This window comes from Onychostoma macrolepis, chromosome 15, assembly GCF_012432095.1.
Source record: "Onychostoma macrolepis isolate SWU-2019 chromosome 15, ASM1243209v1, whole genome shotgun sequence".
Lineage (NCBI taxonomy): Eukaryota > Metazoa > Chordata > Actinopteri > Cypriniformes > Cyprinidae > Onychostoma > Onychostoma macrolepis.
The window spans coordinates 9,410,862-9,430,889 of NC_081169.1; the positions used below are offsets into that span (position 1 = coordinate 9,410,862).

The 20,028-nt window shown below is 35.6% G+C and overlaps 1 protein-coding gene across 1 annotated transcript in view; it reads left to right on the forward strand.

The window, feature by feature from the left end:
* gbe1b (glucan (1,4-alpha-), branching enzyme 1b) overlaps positions 1–20,028 on the forward strand; it is a 154,430-nt gene that overhangs the window by 53,484 nt on the left and 80,918 nt on the right. Inside the window, exons 8-9 of the mRNA XM_058745129.1 lie at positions 13,605–13,720; positions 14,198–14,325. Coding sequence (XP_058601112.1) covers positions 13,605–13,720; positions 14,198–14,325 — 244 coding nt within the window. The remainder of the gene's footprint in view (positions 1–13,604; positions 13,721–14,197; positions 14,326–20,028) is intronic.

Here is a 20,028-nt window from a genome sequence, read left to right on the forward strand (position 1 = left end):
CCTGCCTGCTTTAAATGTAATCAATAAGTAATCAAATGTAATCAGTTACATTTAATAAAGTAATTGAAATAGTTACAGTACTTGTTACATTTTAAATAGGGTAACTTGTAATCTGGATCCTATTACATTTACAAAGTAACCCTCCCAACACTGTTTACCGCTTGTGATTATTGCAGTTATTAATTATTAAGAAACTCTTCTAAAATGATTCTATAGTTAATACACATAACTTTAAATGATGATATGAACAGGCATAGTTATTTTTGACTATATGTAATTAGATCGCAGAGTTGGAAATATCTTTTGGGAATTTTCACTCCACTCTGAATTTTGCAGGTCTTTATATGCCGAACGTTTGATTCGTTAGTTATGAGTGATTTTCTTTTTGATACACACATATCACATTGTTTTTATGGTGCACTCTTATTTATTTCCATGTCTATATGGAATCATCATCTAGATCACTTAACCATGAAATTTTCACTTATTTGTCAAAGCAAAAGATCTTATGAAGGTGAAATGGATCTCAAGAGATGCACTTGACATCTGGCTGAGTGGAAAGTGCATTTTGGATTTGTTTCTGACAGGTTTCATTAAGAGCATGTTTTCTTCCTGATGGAAAAGAACTTCAGTGGTTTTTGTTCTCGAAAAACCAACTTTACAAATTAGAGCAAACTGTAGGAGTGTTTCCAAAAAAAAAGAATGTTGGTTTGCTGTCACAACAGTTGACACTTAACTAGGCTTTTTTAAACAAATCTCACAATTTTGACATCAAGCGTGTGTGTATTATGTGTGAATACTGTTTACAGTTGACAAAGTGTTTAATTGGAAGACAAAGCCTCCATTTAAGGAGATGATTTAAAAAAAATAAATAAATTAAAAACAATAAAAAAACTTGTCTTTTAAAGCTGACAGTTAAAAAGCAGAATGTGTTTGCTCATTAATAACTAAAAGAAAGTTTCAACTGAGTTTCTGAAATTGTTTCAGTTTTGTGAATTTTAGTATTGTGATTCTATCAGAAGTTATGCAAAGAGGCGAATATTGTAGGAGCTGGGCAGTTAAAAACAAAAAACAAACAAAAAAAAACATATTGGACAGGAAAAAGGGGTTCATGTGCAATAAAATGGTCCATTTAATCCAAAGCTTCATTTATTTAGACCTTCATCAAATAGATTTCTCATTGCACTTCCTGGATTTTATTGTGGAGACATTTTTGCCAGTGTTCTAGGTAAAATATCATCGAAACAAAAAATCTAAAAGATAAATCAAGCTTATTAAAAAAAAAAAAAAAAATATATATATATATATATATATATATATATATATATATATATATATATATATATATATATATACACACAATATATAATAGTAATAATCCCGCTTGAGTAGTGTTGAAGTCTAATAACAACACTAAAAATGAATAAATGTTTATGCAGCCTATAAGTCTTTATTTAATGCCCATGGTAATTGTTTCGTCTTTTATCACAATCTGCTCTGATGATCAATCAGTAACAGCTGTGAGCTTGTTTTGGCATCAGCACAGCAAATCTATGAGGGGCTGTTAAGCACATAAAGTTAATTCCCTAGAAAGTAATGACATTATCATTTTATTTTACAGCTCAAAAACACGCAAATCCCTGATCAAGTGCACATACATTTGAAACAAAATGAACAAAGCCCATGTACGAGAGTCTACATCTAACAGTGTGTGTTCTAATGTTAGCCGAACACGTTTCAGACATGCCCCATGAGAGCTACCATAATGAAAGACTAAGCGTATCAAAATGAGAATCGCTAACCGCAAAACATCATGTGTGTAAATGAACCGAAGAACAACAATTGACGAAAATGGGTCTTAAATTTGCAGTAGCTCAAAGTGCCCTTGTGTGTCACAGTATCAGACGTGTTAACAATCCTTTGCTCTGAACAGTTCGGGCTTCCATTCACACACACAATGTATGCGGCTTCACGGATGCCGCCCGACGCTCTGTTCTCCAAATCATTACTGTCATCGCATCGGTAAGCTCTACAAAAGCGTACGGCACTTTAGCCGCTAGCTGGCTCTGACCCTAATGGCCCTCACGGTAAACCCGAACCTATTGATTGGTGCTCTCGCGGCGCGTGATAATTAAGTTTCTCCTCTTCTTCTTCCACGGCTGTAAGCTCATCTCATCACACATTAAGAGACAGACCGGCCGCCTCCGTGGAGTCTATCAATGCCTTTTTGAACCCACATTTAATAAGCGCATGCCAAAAGCTGCTGCCGCCAATACATTATCCAGCGTTAGTGTCAGACGGCGCAGAGATTCGGTAATAAGAGCCAAGCTGCAGTTTCATTACTTATTGAGCTTGTGCCGTTTTCAGAGGGACTCATTAGATGGGCCGCAGACATATGCCACAACCAGCAGCCATCTGAAGAGTCATTTGTAAAAGCCCGAAGGAACGCCCCGGTGTCATCGCCGGTTCATTTGTCTGTTTTTCTTGTTGCCGTTGGTTTGGATGCATCTCGGTGTCAGGCTCTCTATTAATTCCCGCTTTTGAGAAGATGAATCGCGGAAGGGCCGTTCCTGGTGGCGACTGCGATGGCACAGCATTGTTTAATCAAGCAACTTTGAAACAGGCATTGGCGAACGTCGCAACAGATGCACCATTGACATCGGGGAAAATTGCATGTGGTGTTTCTTGAAATGTGTGACTCTTTTTAGTAGAATCAAACAATCATTGTTGTCCCTTGATTCAACATGACATGGGAATAAAGGACTTTCTTGGTGAAGGATCTTTCGAAACAAATGGCTGGCTGGAAGAAAACAAGTTGAATAACTTTGAGATGTTTGACAGTGAACTTGACCTTGAGACTCCAAGTTTCAGACAAAAAGCCCCCTTGAGAAGTGGGGGCGGTGTGTCAGGTGAGGAATTGTCCTTCACAATCAACCACAAACCAAGTTGCTTCTGTCTGTTTCACATGTACAAGCAAGCAGAACTTTTTTGTTTGCTTGTGATTTGTATTTCGGTTTCTCTCAGTACCTAACTTTAATGTGACGTCACATTAGTTATGTTTCGCATAATTTCAAGATGTCCTTGACTGCGAACTTTACCTTGAGCCTCCATGTCCGAGTCAAAATGCCCTCTTGAAAAGTGGAACGGGGTGTCAAGTGGGGGAATAGGTCTTCACAATCAACCGCAAACTAATTTGCTTCCATCTTCTTCACATATACAAGCAAGCAAGCCACTACTGCTGATCACTGTTGGTTGCTTAGCCAAAATCCCATCTTTGTGATTTGTACTTCTTGGTCTATTAGAACTTTCACATAACTTTACATTTCACGTGACTTCACATAACATTTCGCATAACTTTAAAGTGTCCCTATTATGCCATTTTTTAGGTTCCTAATATTGTTTTGTCCGTATCCTACAATACCTTTACATGCATGCAAGGTCAAAAATGCTTTCATTTTCTCAAATTATGCATTTAATATTACCTCATTTTCCAATGATTCTCAAACGATTTGGTTGAAGCAGTTTTAAGATTCATTCTCTCTAAACCCCTCCTTTCCTTGAGCCTACTCTGCTCTGATTGGTCAGATGGCTCAGTCTGTTGTGGTTGGTCTATTACTTACAATGCATGTCAGAAACAGTACGCCGTTGCCATAGTTCTGTATTGTGAACGCATATTTTATTTAACATACTTACAGTTTGAGATTCAGCGGAGCCAGCTGGTCCAAATAAACTGGGTACTGAGCCATCTTTCAAGTGTTTTGTGAATTCTGCGTTGAACTCTTCTCTGCGTTGATCGTTGCATGACATCCACGAGAGTTATAGAGACTAGACAGCTCCTTATGCTTTTGAATCGCGCTCACTGTACGTTGATGTTATACAACGATCAGTCTGCGTTGTGGCGCTCCAAGTCGAAAGAACGAACGAACACACATAACATGTGCGCGTATTTGCATGTCTTTGAAACCCCCGAAAACAGAGCCAAATACAAAAATCCTGGCCAGGACGTGTCCCGTAAAAATGGCACATATGGCCACCTTAGTTAGTGGGATTCGAATTACTAACATCTCGTTTACACTGTTCGGAGTCAATTCTTTCTTTTGAGAGACAATAACTTTATTTATTGTGCACTTTAGGCTTTACAACTTTGCAGGTCGTTTGCATTCACATACAGCTACATTATGCGCTGCATGAAAGGCAATATTGGAAATGACATAATGGGGCACTTTAAGACTTTCTTGACCACAAACTTGACCTTGAGCCTCTATATCCCATGCAGAATGCCCCATTGAAAAATGGGGTGGTGTGTCAGGTGGGGAATAGTCCTTCACAATCAACCCCAAAGTTGCTTCCAGTTTCACATGTTCAAGAAAGCAAGGCCCTACTGCTGAACGCTGTCCTTTTCATTGTGATTTTGTTTTTCTTGGTCTATCAGCACAGTCTATTAAAATTCATGACGATTGATGGAATAAGATGTATCCAGTTTCCCTGTTTGTTTGTCGGTGTTTGTTTTGACATGCAAAAGTCATGAAAACAAGATGATTTCATGGAAACATCTGGTTCATACTCTGTTTAGCTCTGTTATGCACTGTGTTTCTGTGGCATCTACAGGGAAATGTGAACAGCCAGTGTTTGAGGTCTTAGCCCTTGTAGTGGAGATCTAACTAGCCCAGAGACATCCGCTGGGCCGCACTTCATGGCTTCCTGTGGCTCCTCTAATAGGCTGTTTCAAAGAGCAGCAAGGACACCTTGTGAAGGCGAGTAAATTAATCCTCTGCGCCGCCACGACGCTCCTCTCCACCCGTCTCCTGAAGGGCAGGCACACTTCCTCTCGGCCATCACCGCCGTCTGCCCTCTCTCTGGCGCTCGAGAGGTCTCAGATGTGTGACTTCAGAAGGCTCTTTCCACGCTTAACCATCCCTTCCTCCAGTCTCCTGCTGTATTGGATCATTTGCATCCATTTTTCATCAGTCATCACCGGAATCCCTCTGCACATCAAACGGAGCCATACCCGAGGCTAGCCGCTTTTGTGGGCTCACATTTCGATCGCGCCTTACATTCACCGAGGCTTATTGCTCTTTTTTTTAATCTGGACTAAGAGGAATGCACAGGTTTAATGACTTTGTGGGACACATTTGGTATTCTGTGCAAATAGCGGCGAATTATACTCTGCCTTTGTGAAAGATTTCCAATGACAATGGTGGATAAGGTCCCGTGCTCATGAAGCGGTTCCCCCTCCTTAAATATTCATTCCTCATCAGGACACGTTGCATGTTCTCCCAACACCTCTCAATGAGACTTAATAAACTTTCTATTGAGACAAATGGTGGATTTCACCAGAGGCACAGCTGGATGTTGATGGAGAATGCTAATTCTGACAGTTCTGGACGAATTCCAGAGCGACAAAAAAAAAATGACACGACGGTGGCACTTGTCACATCACTTTATCCTGGTGTTATCCATCTCTTCCCCAATAAACATTAATCTGCGCTGCTTGTCTTTTATTGAATGAGTGAAGAAGCCGTTTTGCCAATAGGACAGGCACAGCGTGTGAGATGCGTGAAATGAGGTGCCTCAACCGTCGTTTCCCACAAGGCCCGGCTGTTCGCCATCTCTCAGACTGTCAGATGCCATCGTTTCACCGCTGCGCCTTGTGTGAAATGACCTGTCAAGGTTGTAAATTTATTTGTTCTCATGCAGGTTGACTGTAATGTTGAGGATACAGGGATTTATACGTTTCCTCTTCCTGTGATCTTCCTTGCACCTGAGACTTGGGTTGCAATATCAGGTAGAAGAAATGCAAATAAGGTCAGAGTGCCCCCGTTGAGAGATTATCCTCGGTTTTAGAGTATTCTTGTAGTGTTAATTCATAACTGTCTGGGAACCAGTGCTTATGACAGATTTGGCATACTGTGTAGCAAGGTCATTTTATGTTTATCATCACACTTGTCTTTTTCCTGTCATTCTTTCCCCAAGGATGAATGTGGAGTTGAGACAGATTATCAGCTATTTGACTCTTGAGGAAATGTCGCATGGCTTTTTTTTTTCTTGAGTTGAAGGGCTTGACTACCAATGCAAGCCATTTCATTGATATTCAATGTATATGTTGTCATTGAGCGCTCATGGTAAATGGTAGCGATGTGGGGAAATTGTGAAGGGAACTCATAATCAAATAAAACAGCATTTTACTGTCCTTCCAGACACCCTTGATGTCGTATGTAATCTGGTTAAGGCGAAAACTGGCCCGTTTGTCAATTTGTAGCCATAGTGTTGTCGGTAAGTCACTCCTTAACCTCAGCGTTACTGCTGGTCTCAAGTAGATTTTTGTGGTCTGTGGGATGTCAATACTGTGGCAGCTGCAGTTTACAGTAAGGTGTTCTCACCATGTTAGCCATTTAAGTCATATGTATCATATTTAATACATGAGTTTGTATGGCTTCAATATCATAAATGAGATAAATACTTTCCCAAGAAAGTGTATATAGTATGTGATCTATTCCATGTCTTCTGCCCCCCCAGTGGATTATCCATGCTCTTCAGAAATATTATAATTTCTGAAATATTTGCTTTTTTTTTTTTTTTTAAGGACAGAAATCTTTGTTAATTGAAACAACTTATTTTATTGTTTTTTTTTTATATTTATTTATTTATTTATTTTTTCCAAAATGAAAATATACTAAATTTAAGCAGCTTATTCTTGATCATATTTCATTCATTATATGTAGTAAAAAGGTCATTTTTAAAATGTATTAAATATGAAACAAGCATTTTATGTATTCATTTTTAACAATCATTGTAATTTGCTGTGGTTTGGTCACCATAATACATGTTTATCACCAAATAATTTAATCAAATTATGCCATTTTATTATGGTATATACCTGAATAACAGGTATATACCCAACCCTCTACAGCAGGCATCCTCAAATCTGGCCCACTCCTGCAGAGTTTAGTTCTTACCCTAATTAAACATACCTGAGCATGCCAATCAGAGTCTTCAAGATCATTCGAAAATCACAGGTAGGTGAGTTTGATCAGGGTTGGAGCAAAACTCTGCAGCAGATTGGCCCTCCAGGGTAAGATTTGAGGAACCCTGCTCTCCAGACACCTTCGCCATTGGCTAGTAAATTTTTTAGTTTACTCGCCAGACTGATAATACTAGGTCTATATATATATATATATATATATATATATATATATATATATATATATATACTGTATATATATATATATATACTGTATGTATATATATATATATATATATATACTGTATATATATATATATACTGTATGTATATATATATATATATATATATATATATATATATATATATATATATATATATATATACTGTATATACTGGTGAGTAAAATCTGAGAATTTATTAGCCATTGGCTAATATTAGACATCATTTAGTCGCCCAGAGTGAAGATTAGTCGCATATGCGAGTGATTTAATCGCATTGTAGAGGATTGTATATATCATACCAAAATAACTCCCTATCTAAATATAATGCATTTATAACATATATTCATTTATTTGCTCATTAATTTAATTACTCACTTTTCACTTATTTCATAATTGTTATATAATTTGTTTTCTGATTTTTATATATTCTATAAAAATGTTATTATTTATTTCACTCATTTTGTATAAATGTTCAATAGACAAATCACTTAGTTTTTTGAGAACTCTGACTTTTATGTCAGACTTTACAGTGTTTATCTAGGCTAATATGTATTTCTGTATAATAAATATTATAATATTTAATAAATAATATATATTCATTGTTAATTCATGTTCATTCATGAAACGGCAAGTAATCATAAATTATGAAATTTAAAATGTTTAAATTTACTATTATATGTAGAAGCTATTAACCTTTTCCCTCAATAAACTCCTAATTTGCTGCTTATTAATAGTTAGCAAGGTAGTTGTTAAGTTTAGGTATTAGGTAGGATTAGGGATGTAGAATAAGGTCATGTAGAATAAGGCATCAATATGTGCTTAATTACTACTAATAAATGGCTAATATTCTAGTAATATGCATGCTAATAAACAACTAGTTAAGAGACCCTAAAATAAAGTGTTACCCCTTTCCCATACCTACACTTAAAAACTACCTTACTAACCATTATTAAGCAACATATTAGGAGTTTATTGAGGCTAAGTCGTAGTTAAGATTCAGTTAACAGTGAGAGTTGGACCTTACAATAAAGTGTGACCAAAATAGCTACTAAAAGGTTTGGGCTAAAAGGACCCTGTGGCCCGTGAGCTTTCCAAAGCCAAGTAGCCCTGCTTTACCATCACAGACCATCACACCCTGACAAAAGCTTTGTACTCACCGCACTCCCGACAGGACTTGCCCATAAGGAATAACAGCCATTCTTTTGGCTTTATTGTGCAGGTGTGGCTTTGTCATGGCTTTACCTCAGTCCCACAAAAACACATTGTGTGTTTGGCCTCTGCGTCATGTGTTGATCACAGTATAATCTATTTATCACCCACAGCCCTGCGTGACCACCCATGCCGCACGCTTATCAGATTACCACAGCCCCCTAGTATTGGGAGAGCCAACCCGGAGTTGCAAACTCGCCATTTGCAACTTTATGAAACGGCGCCACGGATATCTACATCAGCATTTTCCCCCGTGGCTTGGAAAACTACAATCTACCCCGGCGCTGATTCACTCCTCATGCAGAACCAATTGCGAACTGCTCAGTCCTGGAAGAAGCTTTGGGGGATTTGCGCCTGGCCGACGGGGACTTGTATCCATATATTTGATTTAGCATACATGAATGTTGCTGCCTAGATCAGCACAGCGCTGAATGCATCAAGCCGAAGCACGGGATGACTCCAAATGAAGGCTGTAGCTCCTTATACCTCGCTAATGTTATCAGACATCTCCACAGTTCTGCAGACTTGCTTGTGTGAGGAGGTTCATAAGATATTCGGAATAGCTTCAAGTTCCAGCGTGAGTGTCAAAAGATGGTTCATTTCCATATTTTCTCATTTTCTGCTACCTGGGCCTCTTGTCATTGTTGTAGAAGTTTAGAAGAGAAGAATCGAGGTTGAAGAGAGTTCATTCGCACATTCCTGCTGTCAAATACAGTTTAAGATGTAGGATTAGTGCTAGCCCATCTCCGTTGGGGCTGCTCAAATCATTCCAGCCAGAACCGGCTGCATCGTAAGTGTCATATTGTCCTTCTTCTGACAATAACATTAAGGATGCCGTAGCGTGAATCGGAGTGCTTGGCATTTATAAAACTCTCAGGCGAGATGATGGTGTTCTTTCGCGCTCTTTAATTCGGCTTCACACGGTTGAGGTGCTTTACCTTGTTCCGCGTCCGCTTCGCACGGTGCCTGAGGACCCCCGCGCTGGCATTTTAACAAAGTTTCTATGGCAACGTGGCCATTACTCCAAGTTGTTGAGGATGCTCAGCTGGAGGGGGCTGCTCACAAGTGCCTACACATATCATCCAAACACCAGGATACAGACATACTTTAGGGATGAGTTGATTCCAATTTCTCATCCTGACGGTTAATTTTTGCTCATAGCCGCATGCCGCAGGAATCTGATTGGGGTACTCGATGAGGAGATAGAGCACATTGGTATTCATTTCTAGGTTTCAAACATGGACGGAAGGAGTCACACTTGCAGATACAGCTTTTCAAAAATATATGTGGGGAAAACATTTGCATATATTAAAATGCCATTGGAGGCGGGAGTTCGCAGCCTTTTGGGTTGTGATGGATTTTTAAAGTACCTAAATTCTTGGGACCCTACATTCCATCACTGACATACACTGTCTGTTCTTAAAGGGATGGTTCAATTACTCCATTATTTTTCTCACCCTCAAACCATCCTATATGACTTTCTTCTTTCAGACGAATACAATCGGAGTTATATTAAAAAATGTCCTGGCTCTTCCAAGCTTTATCATGGAAGTGAATAGTGGTTAAGATTTTGAAGCCCAATAAAGTGCATAAATCCATCATAAAAAGTGCTCCACATGGCTCCGAGGGGTTAATAAAGGCCTTATGAAGTGAATTGATGTATTTGTGTAAGAGTAATATCCGTATTTAAATCTGTATAAATCGTAATCGCTAGCTTCCGCTAACACACGTTGTCGTACACGCGTTCACGACTCACGAGAGAGTGGCGTTCCAGCGGATGACGTAGGATGAAGGCAGAGCATAAGCTCCAGTGAGAATATGCTAGTCTTGCAAGAACCAAGTTTTGTTTCAAGCTAAGGAAAACCAGTCTCCTCTTGGCTTATATCGAAATCCTCAGACACTTGTCTTTATAAATCCTCGTTTTGTACTTCTAATTTATGATCTGTGTTTTGTTTCGATCTCTCCTCTGTGCTGTACTAAAACCAGAAAAGTTTTTCCTTTGGTTCTTTGAAAAGTTCTGCGACAGTCGTCAAAACAATTCCTTTTACATGGATCCGTGAGTACGACTAAAAGTACTGTATTATGCATGCCAGGCCAGTAGTTGGCGATGACACTTTGTAAAGAACACTTATTGACTGAACATCTAAAATGTATGCGCATGATGTCATACATTTTTCACAAAATTTACGTTTTTGTAGTTTTAACAGAGTTATAGCGTTAACATCTTCAAAAACTTGCCCTTTGAAACCCATTTTTAAAAGTTTGCGCTTCAGACTCCCAAAATGCAATTGTCGTGTAAATGAATGGCCAAAAAAACATAAAAAGGTTTCATTAAAAAAAAAAAAAAAAAAAAAAATGGTGTTGTGTAAAAACCCAGTGAATACTTTCATCTGCAGATTCCTGTTGAAATGACTGCATTTGGATGTTTAGTCATACTGTAAAACATGTACCAACTCTGCTGTTATGTAAAATTCGGATTGGTATTTGATATTGATTTGCGGTGTCTGATCAGAGTTAGTATTGTAGACTAAAACTGAAACCATACTTGGAAAATAAAAAATGTTAATTAAATAAATAAATAAAACACTTTTAGCTAGTTGACAAGGTGACATTTCTTATTTATTTATTTTTTTTTACTTTAAGTACTAAAACTAAAACTGAAATAAAAAAGTTGATAAATTATTCACCAAAAATTACTAAAATTTTTACTAAAAAAAAAAAAAAAAATCAAAATATGTACATCATTAATACGCTCTATCTGATTCGTGAACATATATTTGAAATGGAATGGATTTTTCTATAATAATGAAAAAAAACAGCTGAGAGATGTGATTTTTTTTTTTTTTTTTTTTGTGCTTGAACAAGGTTTTCTGAAAATTAACTTGATCTTCCCGTCTCTAGTCTTAATGGAAACAAGGATGCAAACAAATGGTTCCAGGAATGATACTCAAATTTCTCTTTGTGTGACATAATAGTTTAATATTCTGGTGACGCCTCCAAATTTGAGAACCTCCTTCCTAGGAGAAACATATTAAGAGAAAAAAAGTCACATTCTACAGCTGAAACAGTGTGTGTGTGCTGCTGTATCATGAGCGTAGCTGTGATCGATGCTCGCTGCACTATCAGGAGGTTTCTTTCGCTCCGTATCATGTGAAATCCTAACTCTGTGAATGCAATACTACTGCACTTCCAGGCAGTGCTGAGTTCTCGCCATCTGGGAAGCAACACATCCCAGAATGTGATGATGTCAGCTGGATTAATTATATTGCCTGGTGCCTGAGAACCTGGAGCCACAACTCAGGTCTTCCTGAAAGTTTGGTGCACAGCATAACTGTGTAACTGGAACTGCTCCTTTGATTATTATAAACTGAATTCTGGTCTTATTATAAACGTTTATGATATTTCAAGAGTTACAATTTAAAACTGGGAGACCCCTTGGTGAGCAGAGAGACAGAGCAGAACATATTGCATAAATCTGAGTATTGCATTTTAAGCCTGGCTTATAATAACGTGCATTAATTTCCATATTAATGTATTTATATACAGTACTTTATGGTGCTGCATTGCAAAGCCATTAAAATAATCCTTATTGATGTTTAGAGTAATTAAACTACATGATACCAAATGCATTGCAGGAGGTACAATGAAACATTTAGCTGAACTTTTTATTTTAGTTTAACGCATATTTACGTTTCATCAAACAGTAATAATTGGCGGGCCCCTGTGGTATGCTTGCGGACCCCTGCTGTAGAAACCTGCTTTAAAATAATGTTCATTCAGGAGTTATAAGCAAACATACTTACCAGATCAGAAGTTCATATTAAAATATATGAATTAAATATGTAAATAACTAATGATCTGCTATAAATTATATACTGTTAGTAGATTTTTCAACTTTCATGATTATGAAAAAAAAAATGTGAATGGTGTTTGCCTTTGTAAAAATCATCACCACATTGCTAAAGAATATTTCATGCAGCATCTTGGGCGTTTTGGTGTTTGCTATTGGGTTACTAATCAAACTTATTATTTTGAATTATATACACTGATGTTTAAAAATTGGCAGTCGGTAAGATACATTTATAATGTAACAAAAATTGTCTTTGAAATAAATGTCGTTCTTTTGAACTTTACGTTTATTAACAAATCTGGGGGGGGAGGGAATCTAATTTTTCACAAAAAACATTAAGCAGCACTGTGGTTTTCAACGGATAACACAATGTAATTTGCTTCACTTAAATTTTTATGGTTCTTCTGTAATTCTGTGGTGTTAATTATTATTGTACTATCATTTTCACATAGCATCAATATTTTGGTCAATATTTAGGTCAGATACGTTTTGAAACACTGGTTTAGTAGAGCAATGTTTTAGTAATAATTTTGCACGTTTTCTTTTTTAAGATATTTTGCTTTTGCAAGGATGGGGACATTCTAGAAGTTTCTGTAACATTTTGTAATATTCTAGTGCTTTCTGGAACATTCCAGAACATTTTGCCGACTAGTCATGAAAGACTAAAATCATCCAATACCTTACTGAAGTTTTGGACGACTCACTTTTGGTAACTGTTTATGTTAAACTGTTTTTTGTTAGCTCCGTTTTATTCATGTGCAATGAGTAATGAAAGATTAGTTTGTATAAGTTGTCAACATCTTTTTTTTTAGTTTTCATTAGCACTGTCAATGGTGCACAAAACGTAATGTGATTTTAGCATTCAGCATTTCAAACTTCATAAAGAAACATGTTTCACTGTGTAATAATAAGAAATATTTCTTGAGCAACAAATCAGCATATTAGAATGATTTCTGAAGGATCGTGACAATGAAGACTGGAGTAATGATGCTGAAAATTCAGCTTTGCGTCACAGGAATAAATTATATTTTTAAATATGTAAAAAAAAAAAAAAAAACAGCATTTTAAAAGGTAATAATATTACTGTTTTCACTGTATGTTTGCTCAAATAAATACAGCCATGGTGAAAAGGAGAGACTTATTTCAAAAATGTTAATAATTATCCCCAAACCCCAAACATATGAAAAACAAAAATGATTCCAAATGATTAAAATTTGATGAGATAGCCGCACAATTTGAAGTATCATTCATTTCATTTCTATAGTGCAAAAAGTTTCAGCAATGACTCGCATATATATATATATATATATTCCTGTCATAATAGCATAATAACTGTTTGTGTTTGTGTGTGTGTGTGTAGCTGGGAGGTGTTGCGATTTCTCCTGTCAAACCTGCGCTGGTGGATGGAGGAGTACAGATTTGATGGATTCAGGTTTGATGGTGTGACGTCTATGCTATACCATCATCACGGGATCGGTATGTCCATAGAAAGTTGAGCACGTAATGTTCTTTGCTTAGAATTACTGTACAATAACAACCTTCTACCACTGTAAATGTCACAGGCTCTTATTGTAAAACGGGTAGAAAAGCATTTTGGAAGCTCTCATAAATAAACATAATTAAGCAGGAAAAGCATGTGATACAAGTTCTTTCAAGCAGGAAATTAATTACACAAGTAGTGTGGCAAAGGTTATCCTGGCATTTTTCTCTTTTCTTTTTAATTTTGTACCAGTAATGTACCAGTGATGCTACTAATGATTTTCGGTAGGTTTTCAAAGATGGCTTTGAATAAAACCTACTTTGTTTTAATGAAACATGACATTAGATTCACAAAAAAGGGTTTCTTCGTAGCTCTTTTTAAAATGAGTTGTGTGTAATTGCAAATTAATTATTATTAAAATGTAACCATCAGCTGTGGAATCTGATTTCATCTATATGTTCTCTGATTGTCAGGATCAGGATTTTCTGGGGATTATGCAGAATACTTTGGACTTCAAGTAGATGAGGATTCTCTTGTCTACCTCATGTTGGCAAACCATATTTTGCACACCCTCTATCAGGACTGCATCACTATTGCAGAGGTAAGCTGTATGTTGTTTTCTGAAATGCATTGAACGTAGAAGCTCCCAACAGCATGAAGAGTATTCTGAAATGTTAGCTCAGCAGTTCTTGAACTGAATTGCTGCTGCTTTTCTTATTCTGCTGTTTTGAGATGACAGTAATATAACATTAATGTTGTAGTTCCCATCAGCCATGGCTTATACTGCAACAATATGACTGTATACAAACAGGTTTCCTAGATACTCCGCATAAGACTTCAGCTCTGTTTCAAATTTTCTGAAGCATGCAATAGCTTTGTGTGAGAAAAAGACAATATTCTTGTCTAGTCTAGCCCTTGTGTGGTCTTTATTTGTGAATCACACTCATGGTCTTTGCGGTCAAAAGTGAAAATAAAACTTTTATTTTTTTCTTCAGTAAAATCAATCTAATATATTTTTGTTCAATAATATTTTTTATTTTGTATTTTAATTTTCTTGATTTTCTAATTTTATTTTATGTTAATAATTCATAATTTCATGTTAATAATTCATATTTATGTAATTATCTAATTTTCCCACTGAAAATAGTACAACATTTTTTTTTCTCAAATTTAAAAAACATTTTTTCAATGAATGCAGTATCTCAGATTAAAATAGAGACTAGGCCTTTAAAATCCATTTTTTGAAGGCAGATTAGCATCTCCTGGTGAGAGCAAAGAAAGAAAAAAAAACATGCAATTTCTTGGTGTAACCACTAGATGCCTGTATAGGAATCTATAGAGAGGCTTTTGAATTCCCTAGTTGTTTTTATACATAATTGTTTACTTTTATTAGGTTGTGGATTTAAATGTATATCAAGGCATTCTGAAAGACTATGTTTTGTCAAGGTTTATTTTTTTATTTTTTTGTTGCTGTTTTAAATGTTGATTTGAAGCGTCAGTTTTTGAATTATTATTACTACAGTCAAACTTGAACACAGTAAGCATTTTGTTATACAAAGCATTACAATTCTATAAAAATGTAACAAAAATAAACAGGAATGTTTTATCAGAGCTTAATCCTTCTGGATCTGATTTCAACCTCTTATTTCAGTTTTCTGACTCGTTTGGCTATATGGTTATAGCCATACCAATTAATTTGAGTGTGTATAATTGTGTGTGTGTGTGTAAGCGAGTGTGTGTGTGTAAGTGAGTGTGTGTAAGTGGATGTGTCTGTTTTGCACTCTTGATGTTTTAGAGTATAACCCCTTCCTTGCTGTCCACTTTTTACATAGTTGCTGTGTTACAGGCACACCATTTCATAGGTGTGTGTGTGTGTGTGCGTGTGTTAGAGGGTGTGTTGATTTTGCACTCTAGATGTTTTAGAGTTTCACCCCTTCATTGCTGTGCAATTTTTTTTCTGCATCATTGGGGAATTGTAGACTGTACTCACAAAAAAAATCTGTATTTTAAATTTTTTTGCCATTTCCCATTCATTTCCTATGGTCGGTCGAAGACCGAAGACCATAAGTGTGACTTTTTTTTTTTTTTTTTTTAATGAGCACTTAGCTTTTTCGAATCATGCCCTCAATTTATTTGTGTGTTCACATACCAAGTGCCATAAAAGTAACCAAGTTTCGTACCATTCTGATGAAGCTACGATTTTTAAAAATTTAAAATGTAACATTTTTCGGTCAAAAGTGACCAAAGACCGCACAAGGGCTAGTCTGAAGGGCTAGTTTTATTTTATTAGTCATATACACATGCTCTGCCATTCAAAAGTCTTAGGTTGGTAAATTTAATTATGTATGTATGTATGTATGTATTTATTTATTTAAAAAAATGAAAGAAATTATCTTATACAAACCAAGGCTGTATTTATTTGCATTATTTGCATTATTACAAATTAAACATTATTACAATTTAAAATAATTATTTTCCATTTTTTATATATTTTTATAATGCAATTTATTCCTGTAATGCAAAACTGAATTTTCAGCATCATTACTCCAGTCTTCAGTCTCACATGATCCTTCGGAAATCATTCAAATATGCTGATTTATTACTCAAGAAGCATTTCTTATTAATATCAATGTTGAAAACAGTCATGTTGCGTAATATTTTTTTGTGGAAACTGATACATTTACATTTTACATCTTTGAAAGTACAAAAGATCAGCATTTATTTGAAATATACTGTATGAAGTTTTTTTTTTATAAATTCTTTGCTTTCACTTTTGATCAGTTGCATCCTTTCTGAATAAAAGTATTATCTTCCAAAAATGAAAGGGAAAAAAAAAACTTACTGATCTCAAACTTTTGAAGGGTTTTGAAGTCCCTGTATACAGTAAATTATGTATTTGTATTTTTAATACAATATTTTAATATTAATATATTACTATTAAAATAATATTCAATATTACATTAGAGGTAACAACATATACATTCATGAAGTATAATTAAATTAAAATTTAAAGTCATTGTGAATTTTTTGTTTGCAACTTGTTTTACTTCAATTAAAATTTAAATGTTTGATTAAAAAAAAAAAGAAAATTGGAAATTGATTGGATATTAAAAAGTGACCATTAACTACCAGAAATAATTTATGTGCATAATCATTTCTGGAATATCAAGTGTTAACAACACTAGTGCAGTGTGTCAGTTTAAATATGCAAAAGCACAAATGAGATCTGAAGATTATCAGTGAATAACAACAGTTTGAATCGTGGCGTGTACAGTTTTAGGTGAACTGTTCCTTTAAGTAAAAAGATGTCTCCCTTTCTGTACTGGCTACTCTCTTCAGAATATGCAGCAGGATCATCCGAAATGACCATAATACCTTCAGTCATGGCTCAATAACCTTAATCTTGTCAACAGCGACACTGTATCCCGACTCCACAAAGACAGAATTAACCTTCCGAGTCAACGGGACACAGTGCATTAAATTAGCACTCAGTGGCTCTGTCTAAAGCCATGATTAATGAGACCACTTACTTTTTACTTACTTTGTTCAGTGTTTTGTAATTAGTGGACAGCGCCCACCAGAGATATCATCTAATTCTCTTTTATGAGCTCCATTGATAGAGCTGGACTGCGAATACTTAGGTTTGCTTACATTGCAGGAAACAATTAAATAGCATAAAAACAGACTACAAATATAACAAAAACTAGGACCACAGCTACTTTTTGTATTCAGCGGTTAATTCAATTTTGCACAGCGCTGCACATTATGTGATACCCTGCAGAAAAGACTAGCATGACTGGAGACCACTGCTAATCTAGTCAACAAAATTAGTGGCAAAAATTGATGAGTTTTTTTGATTTTGTCAGCAATAATACAATTGGCTGGTCATGTGATCCAAACATGTCAGCCCCCCATGAGGCGTCCCACTCTGTGAATATAAATAAATTAACTTTTATTAGGCCAGATATGGCTGTAGTCATCATTACGTTTTAATTTCTCATTACATTAGACATTACAAGTTCCACTCCTTGTATAAAATAAATGATCGAAATTTCCATGTGCATGTAAGTTTCATTTGGCTTCAGAAGAAAATGTTACTTTTTGCCATTTTGAGCTTGACAGACTCGAATATTCTTCAAAGCAGGGTATTCAATTAAAATTCCAAAAGGTCCAGTCTTGATATTTCCTTCCCAGCGGAGGTCCATACAATACTTTTTTGGAGTAGTTATGAATTTCAATCTGGGCAGCAGTAGTACTTTGTAAAAGAAAAAAAAAAAAAAAAGTCATAAAAAGATGAGGATATTGGGCCTTGAAAGCCAAAGTAGTGGAGTCTGAGAATTTTTGTACAAACAAATTAAAACATTTTATCAGTTGAGTCCAATTGTATGTGAATATTAAAAAGTAGATCATATGTTTTATCAGGTTATTATTATTTTTACATTTAAATAACTACGTTTGGCAGAAGGCCACATGAATGAGAAAAGTACTGTATATGTGGTTTCAAGGTTTTCCTCTTGAAGTCTAAAGTCATTTTTATATTTTTCTTTAAGTACGTATCAACTAAAACAAGCAAACAGTGTAATACATGATCATAATAACAATCAAAATAATCTCATAACATAATCAAAATGTGGTGCATCATAAGCAATGTAGTCATAAACCTAAAATACACACATAATATAAAATTTATGTTCACAGTAATTTATGTGTTTTCTGTGTTCTCATTTTCTGCAGTGTTTTAGTAAGAGATAATGCACGGCTAGCTGTGCATCAAACAATTTTGATGCATGAAGCGGAGGCCAAGAACCACCCGACGCGAAGCAGAGTGCACATTTAAAGCTGTTAATGATGTTTGCAGCGTAATGTTTGACCGGAAGGGTAAAAATGGTTATTTTTGTCGGTTACGGCTCGTTAGCTCTAGCATTCTGCTCTCTTCAAATCAGACACAGAGATGAAATAGTGTGGTAAGAGCACATTTATTTGAATGTGTTATAGCATTTCTTTTGAATTAATGATCGATCGATCAAGCGAGGGATGACAGTTGTGTGTGCGTTTTCTGCGTCTGCTTGTCTCTTTCTACGAATAATGAAGCTGTTTTTAGTTGCTAAGGAATTTTTATTTTTTATTTATTTAATTCTTTATTTAACAGGGACAATGGACAGTCAAAGACTGCCCTGGAATTAGCTACAGAGCTAAATTTCATCTGCTGTCCCTAGGCAGGAGAGTACCGAAACACATTATGTAACAAAAACATCAATTAATAGCATGTGCAATAAACCAATCCAAGTTACTACAAGATATCCCCCTATAAATACTTTTTAAAAAATCTAAAAAAAAAAATAATAATAATAAATAACTCTTGTCAAAGTTCTAGTTTGTCTTATATTTTCAGTATGTGAATACACAAGGGTGAGGGTGCAAGGTTATGAACAATTTTATACATTAAACAACAATTGTTAAACATAAAATTGTCAAAGGTAAAAAAAAAAAAAAGTACATTTTTGATTATTTGTGTTAGGTTTCTTGTCAAATACTTTTAAAGCATGTTTATAAAGGTCTTATAAAGTATATAAATGTCTAAAGGCCCATTCATATATGACAGCTATAAAGATAATGATAAAGATATAGTTCTAAAAATTGTTCAGTCCACACCACAGCTAAAATGCTAAAGGCACAGAGAAACGATATTGTTAGAATCACTTTCAGAACGATTTTTTTTTTTTTCAGCTGACGAATGATACAAACATTGACACCCAATCAAAATCCATCCTGCGATAACGAGCATGAGAATTTCAAGCGGCAGATGATCGTGCGCATAGAATAAAAAGACGATATCATCCACTGGTGTGGTTATCGTTCTTGGAGTGAGCGGGTCTTAAGAGTAGATTTTCCTGATTGTAACCATGAAGTAATACAAAAAAAGATCTAAGGATGCAAAAAGGCTCTTGCAGCTTCTATTGAAAGTTGACTCTATAAATTTAAAATTTTTAAGTTGAGGTGTCACTGCACAAACTATTTTTCGAATGTGCTTTTCAAATGCTAAATGGGAGTCTAAAATAGCAATATATTTAAAATCCACAAGCGTTCAGTGCAGTGATCCAGTATCTAGGCTTTTTTATTAATAGTCGCAGGCCAGCATTGACAACAAGTTCCTGTGCTCCTGAATGTTTCTGTGTGTGCGCTCTGTGATCTCTGACCTCTCTCTCTCTCTCTCTCTCTCTGTGTGTATCTGTGTGCATCAATTAAAGCAGCACATTAATATAGAATGGTGATTAAACTGTCTTGTGCATAAAATGGTTTTAAT